General features: G+C 46.9%; 1 protein-coding gene across 1 annotated transcript; it reads left to right on the top strand.

The window, feature by feature from the left end:
* Window positions 1-4818: 4818 nt before the first annotated feature.
* On the top strand, window positions 4819-15037 carry LOC309506925 (E3 ubiquitin-protein ligase RNF14-like). The gene is made up of 4 exons (XM_082180967.1): window positions 4819-4961; window positions 5277-5437; window positions 13955-14085; window positions 14266-15037. Exons 2-4 carry the CDS (start codon window positions 5287-5289, stop codon window positions 14812-14814), a joined length of 831 nt encoding a protein of 276 aa, XP_082037093.1. The 5' UTR covers window positions 4819-4961; window positions 5277-5286; the 3' UTR covers window positions 14815-15037.
* The last annotated feature ends 41 nt before the right edge of the window (window positions 15038-15078 follow it).

A 15078-nucleotide genomic window follows, 5' to 3' on the forward strand; every position in this document is an offset into this window, starting at 1 on the left:
TCTATAGACACCTCACGATTCGATTACGATTCAGAGGGTAACGATTATCGATTATTAACGATTTTTTTTTTTTTTTTTTTTTTTTTTTTTTACTACTTGGTACTTTTAAAGCAAAGTATTTATGATGACCCATAAGGAACTTACTTCCAATACTTCCTATATTAATTTTATTAAAAAAAAACAAATGGAAGTGATTTGGCATGTCAACTGTAAGGTTACATTTGCCAGCATTTGTCCCAACATTGCAAAGAACCAACAGGAAAATAAATGTGTGCCTGTAGCAGCATACTTGTAGTAAATTAATACAAACTTCAGCATATTCTGAATCTCTAGCATTTAATATTATACTTCTAACCAACATCCTCTTGTTATTTCCAATGAGCAATATAATCCTTCAGACAAAAAAAATAAAAAATAATAATAATAATAATAATTGCTGTAGCAAATTCACAAACAGTTTTCGTTCAAAAATATAGATTGATGTACCAGCAGCTCTCATACAAACATAATGCTTGTGGACTTACGCATATTCTGAATAATTAGTAACATACAAAGCCGCTCTTATTCACAACTAAATAATAAAGAGTTATGACTTGAAATGTTTGCTGTATACCACAATTAAAAACAGTATACAAAAAAAGTGAATGAACATCTGTCAAAATGTAACTTTTTGTGACTGGCATTGCACATATTGCAGGGCAGTATAACGTAACTTACGTATAACAGATCGGTTTACAGCATATTGATGTGAAAAATAAACAATACAGAAAGCAGCTCTCACTCAAAAAATACTAAATAGGTAACAATGAAATTGCCAATTTTCCATACGTTAGCTTTTAACAAAGAGGGTGCCGTTCGAATTTGGCGCTCAGCCATCTTTTTTATTTTTTTTTTATTTTTTTTTATTAATGTTTATTACAAACTCTCGTGGAGACAACAGCAAAGAAAAACAGACAAGGCATCAACAAAATGCAGCTTTGACAATGAAACAAATGAATAAATAAAATAAAATAAAAATAAATAAATAAAATAAGGCATTGTTCACAAATAAATAATGTGTTACAGGACCAAAAACATTTCAGCAGCATAACAAATAGCTTCTACAGTCTGTTTAGAATTTTTTACAAGGTTCAAGGAGGATAATAGCTTACGAAATTCATTTTTAAAACAGTTTATATTTGGCAATTGTTTTTTCCATTTATTTTTGTGAATGTGGTATTTACCCATAATGATGATCAGGTTGATCAAAAGGGAAAGATCCCTCGTCAGTTTAGAATTATAAATAAGAATATCTTCTACTGTAAATTGTTCAAGTTCACAAATTTTAATATTTAACCAGCTATGAACATCTTGCCAGAACTTCCTACTAACTGAGCAAAGCAAGAATAAATGCTCTGTTCGTTCTGGGTTTTCATGGCAAAAGTCGCAAGGATCAACTTCAAGACCAAATCTACCCCTCAGTGTCTCCGCAGATGGATAGTAGTTGTTAAGAATTTTAAATTGCATTTCTTTTACTTTGGGTGCAATTGGCCATTTTATAGATTTCCAATGTTTTTCTGCAATTGTTGGATTATCTAATATTTTTATTAGATAATCATGATATATTTATCCTTTGAAAGCTTTATTTAAATATTTATTGTCACATTTTTTGTCCATAATGTTTAATTCTCCTATCTTTCCTCTCCTCTAATTTGGACATTAGAAAAACTAATTGTGTTTTTTATCTGCTGTATCAAATTCACTGGGATAGACTTACAGATTTTCTTATATTCTTTAAGAGAACATTGAATATTATTAAATTTGTTTTTTAAATCTTGTAACTGTAAGATTTCACCATTTATATCTAAAATGTCATGTACAAAGATAATGCCTTGGTCAAACCAAAGCTGGTTGAACAAAGACTTTTTGTTTGATACAATTATTCTATTATTCCACAAGGTGGCACAATGAGGGGTAAAGTTATGGGCAAATACCATCTTCCAATGATGCAAAACTTGTTTATGAAACTCAGATTGTTGTGTTGGGCTCTTAAGTTAATAATAAAGACGTAGCTGCATGGATTCACATAGTATACTTTATTATTCACTGGCAAACTACCTGCTATACAACCCTGTCATTGCCCTATACTGCCCCCTAGTGCCCTGGCAGTGTAACAATATTATAGATCACACCACATCTCCCTTTCTGAAAAGCAATAGACGGTGACCTATATAGTTATCACCAGATTGCATAAAACTCTTAAACTCGCTTTTGTATCCTTGTGAAACATGGCTCAACTATAACACATTTCTTTACAGTTCTTATTTAACATTCGTCTTTCCTGTAAACACTTAGTGAGACCGAATTACACTAAAGAATATGAACTCTTTGAGGCCTCTTTAAGCTACACATGAACACACAGTAGTCACCCACCTAGACAGTTAACACAAAACAGGATTCAACTTCCTATTAAACTCTTATAACACTAATATTACTTAACCTCCCTGTTTAGCCCCCAATACATTTAGCATACTTTCTTTTCTTCTTTGTTTTCTTTCTTTTTTTTTCTTTTTTTTTAGTTCTCACAGATTCAGTCTATCTGGCTTTGTGATAGCCCTGCCAGATCTGGTTCTCACAGTTTGGGGAGTGTTCTTAAGCCCCTCCGAAGACACCTGTCCAGTGTCTGTCGAAGTATCCTGCAGGTCAACCCCTGCAGCATGCTCTTGAATGTTACTGCTGTTGTCTGCCGACATGGGCATGAGGTGGCGGCGATTCCTCCTTAAAGTGCCCTGTGGTCCACTGACCAGGTAAGATCTAGGTGTTTCATGTGCGGCTGTCACAGTACCTGTAGATCTTGTATCTGTGATCCACACTTGATCTCCTGGTGACAGGTCAGAGAGATTCCTCACTCTGTCTGCGGTCGTAGTTGCTTGCATCCATCCATCTCTTCTCCCTTTCTTTGCCCTGCACCGTCCGAAGGTCTGGAATAGCTGGCTCTAACACCTCCGGGAAAGCTGGCACAGTGGTGCGCAGGCGGCGCCCCATAAGCAGCTGAGCTGGACTGAAGCCGTTGCTCAAAGGAGTGCTCCTGTAAGCCAGCAGCGCACGATAAGGGTCAGTTGCTTTCTTCAGCAGGTTTTTGATGGTTTGGACAGCGCGCTCAGCCTCGCCGTTGCTTTGAGGGTATCTTGGGCTGCTCGTTACATGCTCAAATTCATACTCAGTGGCGAAGGCCGACATGTGAACCCCCGCAAACTGAGGCCCGTTGTCTGTGACTAGAATTTCCGGTATGTCGTGACTGGCGAAAATTTACTTGAGGTGCATTACCACATCCACACTCCTTGTCGGGCTCAGCTGGGCCACCTCCACGTACCTGGAAAAATAATCCACAACAAGCAAGTAGTTTTTGTTTTTCAAAGTAAACAAATCAGCCCCTAGCTTCTGCCATGGCCTATCAGGTAGATTGGAAGGCATAAGAGGCTCAGTCACATTGGCACGTTCTTTAACGCACGCCGTGCATTTCAACACCAGCTCTCCTATTTGGCTGCTTAGCCCCGGCCACCACACGGATTGCTTGGCTCGTTCATGGCATTTGACTATTCCCTGGTGTCCTTCATGAATTTTCTCCAGCACTCTATTCCTCAGTACTGAAGGGATAATAAGCCTAGTACCCCGCAATAACAGTCCATTGTGAGTGCTGAGAACAGCTCTTTCAGTCCAGTAGGGTCTTACTAGCACATCCAGTCTGCTTGTCTGACCATATTAATGGCTTTTGCCAGATCCAGCCTGCTCTCCATCTGCATTTTCTGTGAAAGCACATTGTCTCTGATGCCTACTACGATCCTGTCCCTCAACAGTTCATAGCGCAGTGCCCCGTACTCACAATCTTCAGCCAGTGCATATAAAGCAGTTATAAATGAGTCTGCAGATTCGGACAGCCCCTGTGCTCGCTGGTTAAATTTAGCCCTTTGGTAAATCACGTTTTTCTTCGGCACGAAAAAGTTTGTGAAGCCGTCCCTGACGGAGCTGTACACCAGTTTCTGTTCAGCGGTTAAAGTCAGCCCTTTTAATACGTCATCTGCCTCGTCTCCCATGCAATATATTAGCGTGTTTACCTGGTTAGCATCTGTTGACTTGTCCAGGTCGCTAGCCACTCTGAAGCGCTCAAACCGTCTTATCCATTTTTCCCAGTCTTGTGGCTTTGAAAAGTCGAAGGATTCCGGCGGGTTTATTGAGAACGTTGCACATACTTTAGCAGGAGGCTGTGGAGGGTCGTTCTGTTCATGCCCGGCAGCCTGCTGTCCTCGTTGCGAGTGCGACATGCTTGCTAACCTTGCTTAACTTTAACTTCTCCACTTCTCTCTTTCCTTCCTCCTGTTCTCATATAATGTCCGCTATCCTTTCACTCACAGCAGCACCACTTCTGACACCATGTTGTGTTGGGCTCTTAAGTTAATAATAAAGACGTAGCTGCATGGATTCACATAGTATACTTTATTATTCACTGGCAAACTACCTGCTATACAACCCTGTCATTGCCCTATACTGCCCCCTAGTGCCCTGGGAGTGTAACAATATTATAGATCAGATAATTTAAAAGGTATTTTAGAAATTTCAAAGTCACATTTCAAAAGAAAGTTTAACCCACCGAACCTCTTGAAAATACTTTTTGGAATGTGAAACCATATTGAATCCGGCTTCAAAAGAAACTCTTTCAACCACTTTATTTTAAATGTTCCTACCATTGCCTCAAAATCCACTGTTTTTCACTCAGCCATCATGCGTCTCTGTTATGCGTCTCTTTATTTTTTAGCTCAACTGTCACAGAATGGAAAGCACAGGATTGTGGGATATCAAAGGCAGTCAAGGATACATCTATGCGGTCTTCAAAACTTCAGCTGCGTCTCATTTCGGTGGCTCCGTCCTCCCGAGGTCACATTTGAAGGCTGCATTAGTCATCAAGGATGTCTTATTTAAGAAAAGTAACCGTAATAAAGTTGACTGTTTTTCCTTGTGAGGTGTCTATCAGTCTATTAGGGGCGGTCAGACACCACTTTTCATGCATTTTCCAATCATGGAGAAAATGAAGTCCAGCTTTGTTTTCTCATTGAATATCCTGTTTTACTTGTGAATACATCACTTTACAGAAGTTAAATGTGAATACTGTTTTATGTGGACTTTAAAACTATTTAATATTCTACATGCAGTCCCTGTTCTTGCGCTGTCATGCATCAGTTCGGCAGTTAGCAGTCTAAAAATCCATTGGAGAAGTTTCACAATACTTGTTTTTATCTCAGGAGTGTTCAAATGTCAGCCGACCAGGAAGCACAAACAGATGAACTGCTGGCGCTAGAGAGCATATATGATGAAGAGGAGTTTCACAGGACAGAATCAAGACAGAGGGGCAAGATCCAACTGTGCCTTGAGCTTCCTCCTAACTTCAGACTGATAGTCAAGGGTAAGATTTTATGCAAGATTTGCTTACAAATAAATAAATAAGTACAAACGAGCTGTGATTTTGAAAAATATTGTATTTCTAACTATTATAGACTACTAAACCATGAACCAAGAAAAAAAAAAAGAAAAAAAGTTTAAACAGCAGTTCTCATACTCAACAATTATGCCTTTTTTTTCAAACACACAATTAAGTCAACTTTTTTCATTTTTGCATTCAAACTGTACCAAAACTTAAAAGTGTCAGGGTTCTTTCACCTTTGTTTGGTTTGTATCTGGTTTGGTGACAGAGCTCTGACATTCTCGGTTTGTCATGTGTTTGTCTAGTCTGGTTTGTTGTGAGCACATGACTTGTCTTGTATTCCTTTTGCCATGTGCTCTCCTGTCAATTGTCTGGCCCCTCCCATCTTGTTACCTGATTATTGATTAATTTGCCCCACCTGCCTTGTTCGTTACCCTCTTTTGTTTGCTCCCTATATTGGGCGCTTTCACACTGGCAGTTTAGTGCGGACCGGGGCACGGTTCGCATGAAAAATCGTTAATGTGAACGCTGTCATCGGACCCGGGTGCGCACTAGAGTACCGAACCCGAGACTAGCTGGAGGAGGTGGTCTGAGCTCGGTTGCTCCCGAACCGTGGTGCGGTTCGCGTTAATGTGCAAGCAACACGGACTCGGGTGCGCGCTTGTTCAGGAAGTATAGTATCCCGCGCATGCGTATCACTGTCGATATCATTGTTTGATTGCGTTTGCGATGACGTAAGATCACTGCAAACGCACCTGGGTTCGATACAATTAATTGAGTGTGAAACCAGACCAACGCTGCGGGAGGCGCCGGGAACTAGCGCACTCGGGTTCGGACCGCAGCAAACGAACCCAGTGGAAAAACGCCCTTAGTCTCCCTGTGTTTGCAGTCCTGTGCTGGTTCATTGTTGATTTGACCTTGTGTTTCCAGTTCCCTTTCAAGGGAACTCGCGTTGCGTCGAAATTGACGCTATGGGGAACGCTTTGCGTGATGACGTCTTGAAGCACATGTAAAATCAGTCCAATGGTGTGGCGGAACGTCAGAGGCGGGTGACGTCACGTACCAGGAAGCTATAAAAGCCGGCCCGAAACAGAAAACGAAAGCTTTCTGAGTCTTCAGTTGCGCTCTGTGTGAAATCTGTCTCTGTATATTTGGTGTTGTCTGTCTTTATCATATATATATTCAGTATGGCGAGCAAGCAGCAGTTTAGAGTGTGTGTCCATCCCTGCCCGCGTTATTTAACGGGAGGTGATACTCACACTCTTTGTGTTGTTTGTTTGGGTGAGGAGCATGCCCAGTCAGCACTCGAGGGTGGTGACTGTGTGCATTGCGACGCGCTTCCATTGTGTACGCTCCGATCCCGCTTGGCTCGGTTCAATCCCGATCGCGTTCCCCAGGGCTCTGGTCCCGCCGCTGCCGAGGCACGGCGTCAATCACAGACCTGGGGTTCGCAAATGGATCTATCAGTGGATGTTGAGACGGGCTCTGCCTTATCTCAGCCTCCTTCTGATAGATCCAGTGCCTCTCATAAGGGTGTGGAAGCACGCGTTGCGGTTTCTTCCCCCCCGATGGAGGCACCAATACTGCAATTGTCCAGCTCTGAGGAGTTGGACGTTGTTAGTATTGACGCTGAGTCTGAGGATTCGCCACCTCAGTCTCATGCGTTTGAAGAATTGCTTGATGTTATCACTAGAGCTGTCGAGCGATTATCTATTGAGTGGCCAGAAGATAGGCAGGGCGCTCGTTCGAAAAGCAAGCTCGACGAACGTTTCCTGCCATCTCGTGCACAGCCTCAGTGCAGAAGCCTTCCGTTTTTCCCCGATCTCCACACCGAGGTGTCGAGATCGTGGGGGAAACCAGTGTCATATCGAGTGTATACTGCACAAACATCACACTATTCATCCATTCACAATTATAAAAAGCATGGTTATGGGGAGATGCCGAAGGTGGAAGAGACGCTTGCGAGCTATCTCTCTCCAGCGACGGCATCTTCTCTGAAGGCTCCTGCATTACCATCCAAACCAGTAAAATTCACTTCTTTCCTGGTTCATAAAGCTTATGCCGCCGCCGGCCAAGCTGCAGCGTGTTTGCACACTATGTCATTAATGCAAGCATACCAGGCAGAATTATTGGGTGATTGTGAAGAGGGCGGGGGTATTGGTCCCGATACTGTGTCCGAACTGCGTAGAGCCACAGATTTATCTCTCAGGGCCACCAAGGAGACGGCTAAATCCATCGGCCGCTCTATGGCAGCCCTGGTGGCCACTGAGAGGCATCTGTGGCTCAATCTAAGTGATATAAAGGACAAAGAAAAACATGTTCTTTTGGATGCACCGGTTTCCACTGAAGGTTTATTTGGAGACGCAGTTAATAGTGCTGTAGCGAAGTCACAAGAAGCTTCAAAACAGGCAGCTGCACTTCAGAAACTTATCCCCCGCCGTTCTTTCTATGAGGCTGCTGAGCGGGAGCAGCCTCACTCCTCTAAAAAGAGCGCTGAGCACCGTGCCACTCAGAAACAGAGCATTTCCTCCCGTGCTCCCCCACAAAAATCTCGGGGACACGGAGGGCGCTCTCAAACCCAGCAGTCTTCGAGGGGTAAAACGGATCTGTGGACCGTTATTACCGCCAAGAAGGCTGCTGGGAAAAAGTCCTGAGGTCTGAGGGCTCAGGACAAATGAGGGTAGTCCCCCCCGAAGCAGAGCGGTTAACACCTCTTTTCACGGTGCCCGTCTCTCTTCGGTGCCCTCAGGGGACCGTTCTGCCAACCCTGCCGCCTCCGGTGTTACAGGGCGCAGCGGTCTCCGGCGAGCACATATCTCAAGGTCCACCCGGAAACGTAGTGGCCTCGGGATGCCCGCCCCCTCTGAGGAGGGTGCTAGAGCAGTCTGTTTGGTCGTTCCCTGCCGGTGCGCCGTTACAGGGCGACGAACCGACTACTCAACAGCAGGAGAAAAATACGGTGCCCGTCTCTCTTCGGTGCCCTCAGGGGACCAGTCTGCCAACTCTGCCGCCTCCGGTGTTTCAGGGCGCAGCGGTCTCCGGCGAGCACATATCTCAAGGACCACCCGGAAACGTAGTGGCCTCGGGATGCCCGCCCCCTCTGAGGAGGGTGTTAGAGCAGTCTGTTCGGTCGTTCCCTGCCGGTGCGCCGTTACAGGGCGACGAACCGACTACTCAACAGCAACACAATCCAGAAACCAGTCTCGAGAGGCTGGTACCTCTAGTAGAATCTTTGACAGCGTGGAAGCTACTGTCAAATGTTTCTCGTTGGGTCCTGCAGACCGTGGGAAAAGGGTATCAGATATAATTCTAGAAACGCCCACCTCGGTTTATGGGGGTCCTGCCCACAGTGGTGGGCCCCGAGCAGGTTCTGGTTATGGAACAGGAAGTAAACACTCTGTTAGAGAAAGGGGCCATAGAATATGTACCTCCCTCCAACAGGGAAACCGGGTTTTACAGCCGGTACTTCATAGTTCCAAAGAAGGACGGAGGATTGCGTCCCATTTTAGATCTTCGAGTTCTGAATGAGTCAGTCATGCAGCTCAAGTTCAAAATGTTAACATTGAGACAATCGTGCCACAGATCAGGTCCGAGGACTGGTTTGTCACGATAGACCTCAAGGACGCATATTTCCATCCGTCCGTGTCATTGAAAGTTCCTGAGGTTTGCTTTCGGGGGCAAAAGCATACCAATATCGAGTTCTTCCATTCGGCCTGGCTTTATCACCCCGCACTTTCACCAAATGCGTGGATGCAGCTCTGGCGCCTCTGCGCCTCCAGGGTATTCGCATCATGAACTACATCGACGATTGGTTGATTTTAGCTCAGTCGCATCAGATGGCGGTTCAACATCGAGATGTTGTTCTCGCCCATATGAAAGAGTTGGGGTTACGGCTGAACGCCAAGAAGAGTGTGCTTTCTCCATTTCAGAGGACCACTTTTTTAGGCGTGGTTTGGGATTCAGTGTCGATGCAGGCGCGCCTGTCACCGCCACGCATAGATTCCATCCTTGCAGCTGTGAAAAGTGTAAAGCTAGGCCAGCTACTCACTGTCAAACAGTTCCAGAGACTGTTGGGTCTCATGGCAGCAGCTTCCAACGTGATACCTTTTGGACTACTGCACATGAGACCCCTGCAGTGGTGGCTCAGGACCAAAGGGTTTTCCCCGAGGGGCAACCCATTTCGCACAATCAAGGTCACGCGGCGATGCCTACGTGCCTTGGTTATGTGGAAGAAACCTTGGTTTCTGTCCCAGGGCCCAGTGCTGGGAGCTCCTTGTCGTCGCAAACTGCTAACGACGGATGCTTCCCTCACGGGTTGGGGAGCGATCCTGAGGGTCGCTCATCTCAAGGTCTGTGGGAAGACCATCATCGTTCCTGGCATATCTATAGCCTAGAGATGTTAGCTGTCTTCCGGGCTCTGAGGAGCTTTATCACAGGTCTCAGGGGACACCATGTGTTAGTACATACGGACAACACGTCGGTAGTCGTCTATATCAACCACCAAGGGGGTTTGCGCTCGCGCCCATTATCCAATCTGGCACGCCATATCCTCTTGTGGTCCCAGGGGAAGTTGCTGTCACTCAGGGCAGCCTACCTCCCCGGGGTCCAGAATATAGGAGCAGACACTCTGTCGAGACAGGGGCCGAGGCCCGGGGAATGGAGGCTCCACCCCGAGGTGGTGGAGCTGATATGGAGGGAGTTTGGCCAAACACAAGTGGATCTGTTTGCGTCTCGAGAGATGTCTCACTGTCCACTTTGGTTCTCCCTCACGCATCCAGCTCCTCTGGGACTGGATGCTATGGTACAGACGTGGCCGAGGCTACGTCTGTACGCTTTTCCCCCAGTGGCTCTGCTCCCGGGAGTTCTGGAGAGAGTTCGCAGGGACCGGGTTTGCCTGCTCCTTAGCCCCGCGCTGGCCGGGCAGAGTATGGTTTCCCGATCTAGTGTCCCTCCTGGACGGGCATCCTCTGGAGCTTCCTGTCAGGAAGAACCTTCTGTCCCAAGCAGGGGGCTCAATATTTCACCCCCGCCAGAACTGTGGAACCTGTGGGCTTGGCCTCTGAGGGGGCCCAGCTCATAGAGTCAGGTCTCTCAACTGAGGTTGCTGAGACCATTCTACAGTCCAGAGCTCCCTCCACGAGGAAACTTTATGCCCTGAAGTGGAGAGTATTCACTTCTTTGTGTAGTGACCGTCGGTTGGATCCAGTCAACTGCCCAATTGGTACAGTTCTGGAGTTCCTGCAGGACCGGTTCACTGCAGGTCTGACCCCGTCCACTTTAAAGGTTTATGTGGCGGCCATAGGTGCTTACCACATTTCTTTGAGTGGAATGTCTGTGGGGGAAGACCCTTTGGTATCTCGTTTCCCTCGTGGCACTTGGAGGCCTTCTGTCCTCCTCCCTTTCGAAAAGCGGACCAGGAGGCGAATAATTTGCTTTGCCCTGTTCGGGCGTTAGACGCATATGTCCACAGAGCTGCCCTGTGGCGTAAGAGTGATCAATTGTTTGTTTGCTTTGGGTCCCCTAACAAAGGAGGTCCAGTGTCTAAGCAAAGGATGAGCAAGTGGGTGGTTGAGGCTATCTCACTTGCTTATGAGGCGGCTGGGCAGCCTTCTCCTTTGGCTGTCCGGTCGCACTCTACTAGGAGTATGGCGGCCTCTAAGGCCCTTATATCAGGAGTATCTTTACAGGACGTTTGTGATGCGGCAGGCTGGTCCTCACCGCACACCTTCGTCAGGTTCTACTCTTTAGACCTAGACTCTACTCCAGGGTCTCAGGTTTTGTCTTCCTAGTGCTGCTCACTTGATTACACACAGGACAGACATTTGTAGCTATGGTGGCGTTGGTATAGACGTTCCCCATAGCGTCAATTTCGACGCAACGCGGGTTCCCTTGAAAGGGAACGCCTCGGTTACGACTGTAACCTCGGTTCCCTGAAGAGGGAACGAGCGTTGCGTCGCCTTGCCATATCTCCTTCATGCCTGTCAGCACGACTTCAGACTCTACGAAGTTTTCGTTTTCTGTTTCGGGCCGGCTTTTATAGCTTCCTGGTACGTGACGTCACCCGCCTCTGACGTTCCGCCACACCATTGGACTGATTTTACATGTGCTTCAAGACGTCATCACGCAAAGCGTTCCCCATAGCGTCAATTTCAACGCAACGCTCGTTCCCTCTTCAGGGAACCGAGGTTACAGTCGTAACCGAGGCGTTTTGCCTTATGCCTGTCTTGTTTTTCTCCCATGGGGAGTGTTTGTTTGTTTGTTTGTTTGTTTGTTTGTTTGTTTGTTTAATAAATTCCTTATCTGCACTTGAATCCTTGCTTCACTTTTTGATCTTACGTGACAGAACAAACCAGCCCCAATGAGGATTCAGCAGAAGGATTCACGCCAGCAACCAACCTCTCATATTTCCTGCGCGCGTTATGAACGCATTGTTAAGTTCACCGCCTTGAGTTCCCTTCATCAGAAGGGGACAAATGTGAGAAACTTTGCCCTAGAATTCAGCTCCGCTGCAGAGGGGCTGGGGCTGGGTGAGATGGCCCTTAAGGACCTATTTAACTACGCCCTTGAGGAGCCTGTCGATGTTTGGACAATGGCAGGGCTGGAGCTCTTGAAGTTCATTGCTTTTCTGGACCGACGAAAGAGTCCTCCAGTTAGGCAGGCTGCAGCATTCCCAGGGGCTCCCGAGAAGCCTGCAGCATCCCTAGTGGGTCCCAAAGAGGCTGCAGTGTTCCCAGGGGGTCCCAAAAGGCCTACAGCATCCCTAGGGGGTCCTGAAGAAGCTGCAGTGCCCCCAGTGGACCTCGGAGAACCTGCAGCATCCCCAGAGGGTCCCGAAGAGGTTGCTGTGCCCTCAGTAGGTCCCGAGGAGACTGCTGCGGCCCCTGTGGATTCCTGAGAGACAGCAGCATCCACTCGCTCTCGGAGACGGAGGAGGAGGAGGAAGACTTCCTGCCTCCCAAATGACCCGGAGGTCATTCCTAAGCCTGCTGTCAGTCCTGAGACTGTCCCCAGGCTCATCGCCCTGCCGGCTCCGCCCCAGCGTCTCGCCCTCTCGGCCCAGAAGATGCTACCTATCAAGCCTGTATTTCTTCATGTCACGTCTGCCGAGCCTGTGTCTCTGGACAAGATGGCCACCGCCGAGCCTGTGTCTCCAGACAAGATGGCCGCCGCCGAGCCTGTGTCTCCGGACAAGATGGCCGCCACCGAGCCGGTGTCTGTTCCTGTGCTGGTGTCTGTTCCTTTTCCTGCGCCGGTGGCGGTGTCTGTGCCTGAGCCGGAGTCGGTTCCTGTGCCTGTGCCGGTGTCTGTTCCTGTGCCTGAGCCGGTGTCGGTGTCTGTTCCTGTGCCTGAGCCGGTGTCGGTGTCGGTGTCGGTGTCCGAGTCCTGAGCCGGTGTCCGAGTCCTGAGCCGGTGTCGGTGTCTGTTCCTGTGCCGGTGTCGGTGTCTGTTCCTGTGCCTGAGCCGGTGTCGGTGTCTGTTCCTGTGCCTGTGCCTGAGCCGGTGTCTGTTTCTCCGCCGTGGCCGCCCGATGGACTGTCTGTCTCGCCCTGGCCGGCCGAGGGGTCGTTTCCATCGTGGCCGCCCGATGGACTGTCTGTCTCGCCCTGGCCGGCCGAGGGGTCGTCTCCGCCCTGGCCGTCCGATGGATTGTCTGATCCACCCTGGCCACCTGATAACTGGCCTGCTCCGCCCTGGACGCCTGTCCGGTCTGCTCCGCCCTGGCTCAGCCCTCCTGTCCCTCCCTGGTCACCTAAGACTTTCTGACACGCTAGGCGGGTATTGACCGGGCTGGTTTCCCTCCCTCCCCTCCCTGTCTTTGTGTTTTGATCTGTCTGTCTGGTCTGTTGTTGTTTGGTTTTATGTCTCATTCCTGTCTTGTTTTTGGTATCTCTCATTGGGAACGCCAGGTGGCGTCCCCTTTGAGGGGGGGTAATGTCAGGGTTCTGTCACCTCTGTTTGGTTTGTATCTGGTTTGGTGACAGAGCTCTGACATCCCTGGTTTGTCATGTGTTTGTCTAGTCTGGTTTGTTGTGAGCACATGACTTGTCTTGTATTCCTTGTGCCATGTGCTCTCCTGTCAATTGTCTGGCCCCTCCCATCTTGTTACCTGATTATTGATTAATTTGCCCCACCTGCCTTGTTCGTTACCCTCTTTTGTTTGCTCCCCATTTAGTCTCCCTGTGTTTGCAGTCCTGTGCTGGTTTGTTGTTGATTTTCCCTTGTGTTTCCAGTTTTACCTTATGCCTGTCTTGTTTTTCCCCCATGGGGAGTTTTTGTTTGTAGTTTTGTTTATTTATTTAATAAATTCCTTATCTGCACTTGAATCCTCACTTCACTTTTTGACCTTCCGTGACAAAAAGTGGCAAGATTTTATATCTCACAATTCTGACTTTTGAAAAAGTAAAAAGCGAGAAAAAAAATCCACGGTGTGAGATAAAAAGTAAAAAAAAAAAAAAGTATAGTCATTATAAGCTGATATTTTGTGCATATTTTTCATAGGAGAGGCATGCGTAGATTGTGGAATATCCTTTCTACCCCCCTTGGTTCTGAGTTTTGAAATACCTACAGACTACCCTTCATCATCAGCTCCAGTCTTTACTTTAAGCTCCAAATGGCTTTCAAGAGTTCAGGTTTGTATTTTTAGCATTGATCTGAGCTTGTGCAATTAGATGATAACATTAAATAGTTTTGTATTTTTATTTATAGAATTATTTGGTATTTTAGTTTTGGGCATGATATTGGCATAATGATAATGGCATAATCATTAAGATAATCTCTGCTCAATTAATACGTTACTTAATGTCTAAAAGATCACTGCACTTTGCAAGAGACTGGATGAACTTTGGGAAGAGAACAGGGGCAATGTGGTTCTTTTTACCTGGATCCAGTTTCTAAAGGAAGAAACTCTGGAATTTCTGAACATCCAGTCTCCCCTCGAGGTCCAAACCATTGGTGGGCAGCCTCACTGTGAATCTGGTAAGAACCAAGCAGAAGACACTGCTTTAGAAAAGAGCAAAGTGCAAGAGTTGGACCCACGAGCAGTCCAAGAAGTTGACCCTCACACAGATATACTAACCCAGCTGCTGGATTTTAATGAAGCTCAGAAACAGAAGGAGTTTGATAGCAAGGTTTTTTCCTGTGGAATCTGCTTCTCTGAGAATCTGGGTTCCAACTCTTTGCTCTTCAAAGAGTGTCAGCATGTTTTTTGCAAGGCATGTGTGAAGGAATACTTTCAGATCCAGATAAGAGATGGCAAAGTCCAGTGCCTCACCTGTCCTGAGCCCGAGTGTATGTCCTTGGCCTCTCCTGCACAGGTACTTTTTCTTGCGTGTTTGTGCCTGAGTATGAGCTATGAATAGGTTTTGACTATTAAGCACTTTAGCTGTTTGAACAGTAGTTTAAGAGGAACTAACGCCACTGTACTGCTATTATACTGTAGGTGAAACTTTTGGTGGGTGAAGATGAATTCGCCCGCTATGACCGCCTCCTCCTGCAGTCGAGTCTGAACCGAATGGCAGATATTGTTTATTGTCCACGCATGAGTTGCTGTATGGCTGTGATGATCGAGCCTGACACCAACATGGGCATCTGCCCCTCTTGCCGATTCGCCTTCTGCACCCTCT

The sequence above is a fragment of the Leuciscus leuciscus genome (genome assembly GCF_965113295.1).
Source record: "Leuciscus leuciscus genome assembly, chromosome: 9".
Classification (NCBI taxonomy): Eukaryota; Metazoa; Chordata; class Actinopteri; order Cypriniformes; family Leuciscidae; genus Leuciscus; species Leuciscus leuciscus.

Coding starts and splice junctions, on each gene's coding strand:
- LOC309506925 (XM_082180967.1), top strand. CDS start 5,287: ATGTCAGCCGACCAGGAAGCACAAACAGATGAACTGCTGGCGCTAGAG. Junction 5,438..13,954: donor CTTCAGACTGATAGTCAAGG/GTAAGATTTTAT, acceptor TATTTTTCATAG/GAGAGGCATGCGTAGATTGT. Junction 14,086..14,265: donor AATGGCTTTCAAGAGTTCAG/GTTTGTATTTTT, acceptor AATGTCTAAAAG/ATCACTGCACTTTGCAAGAG.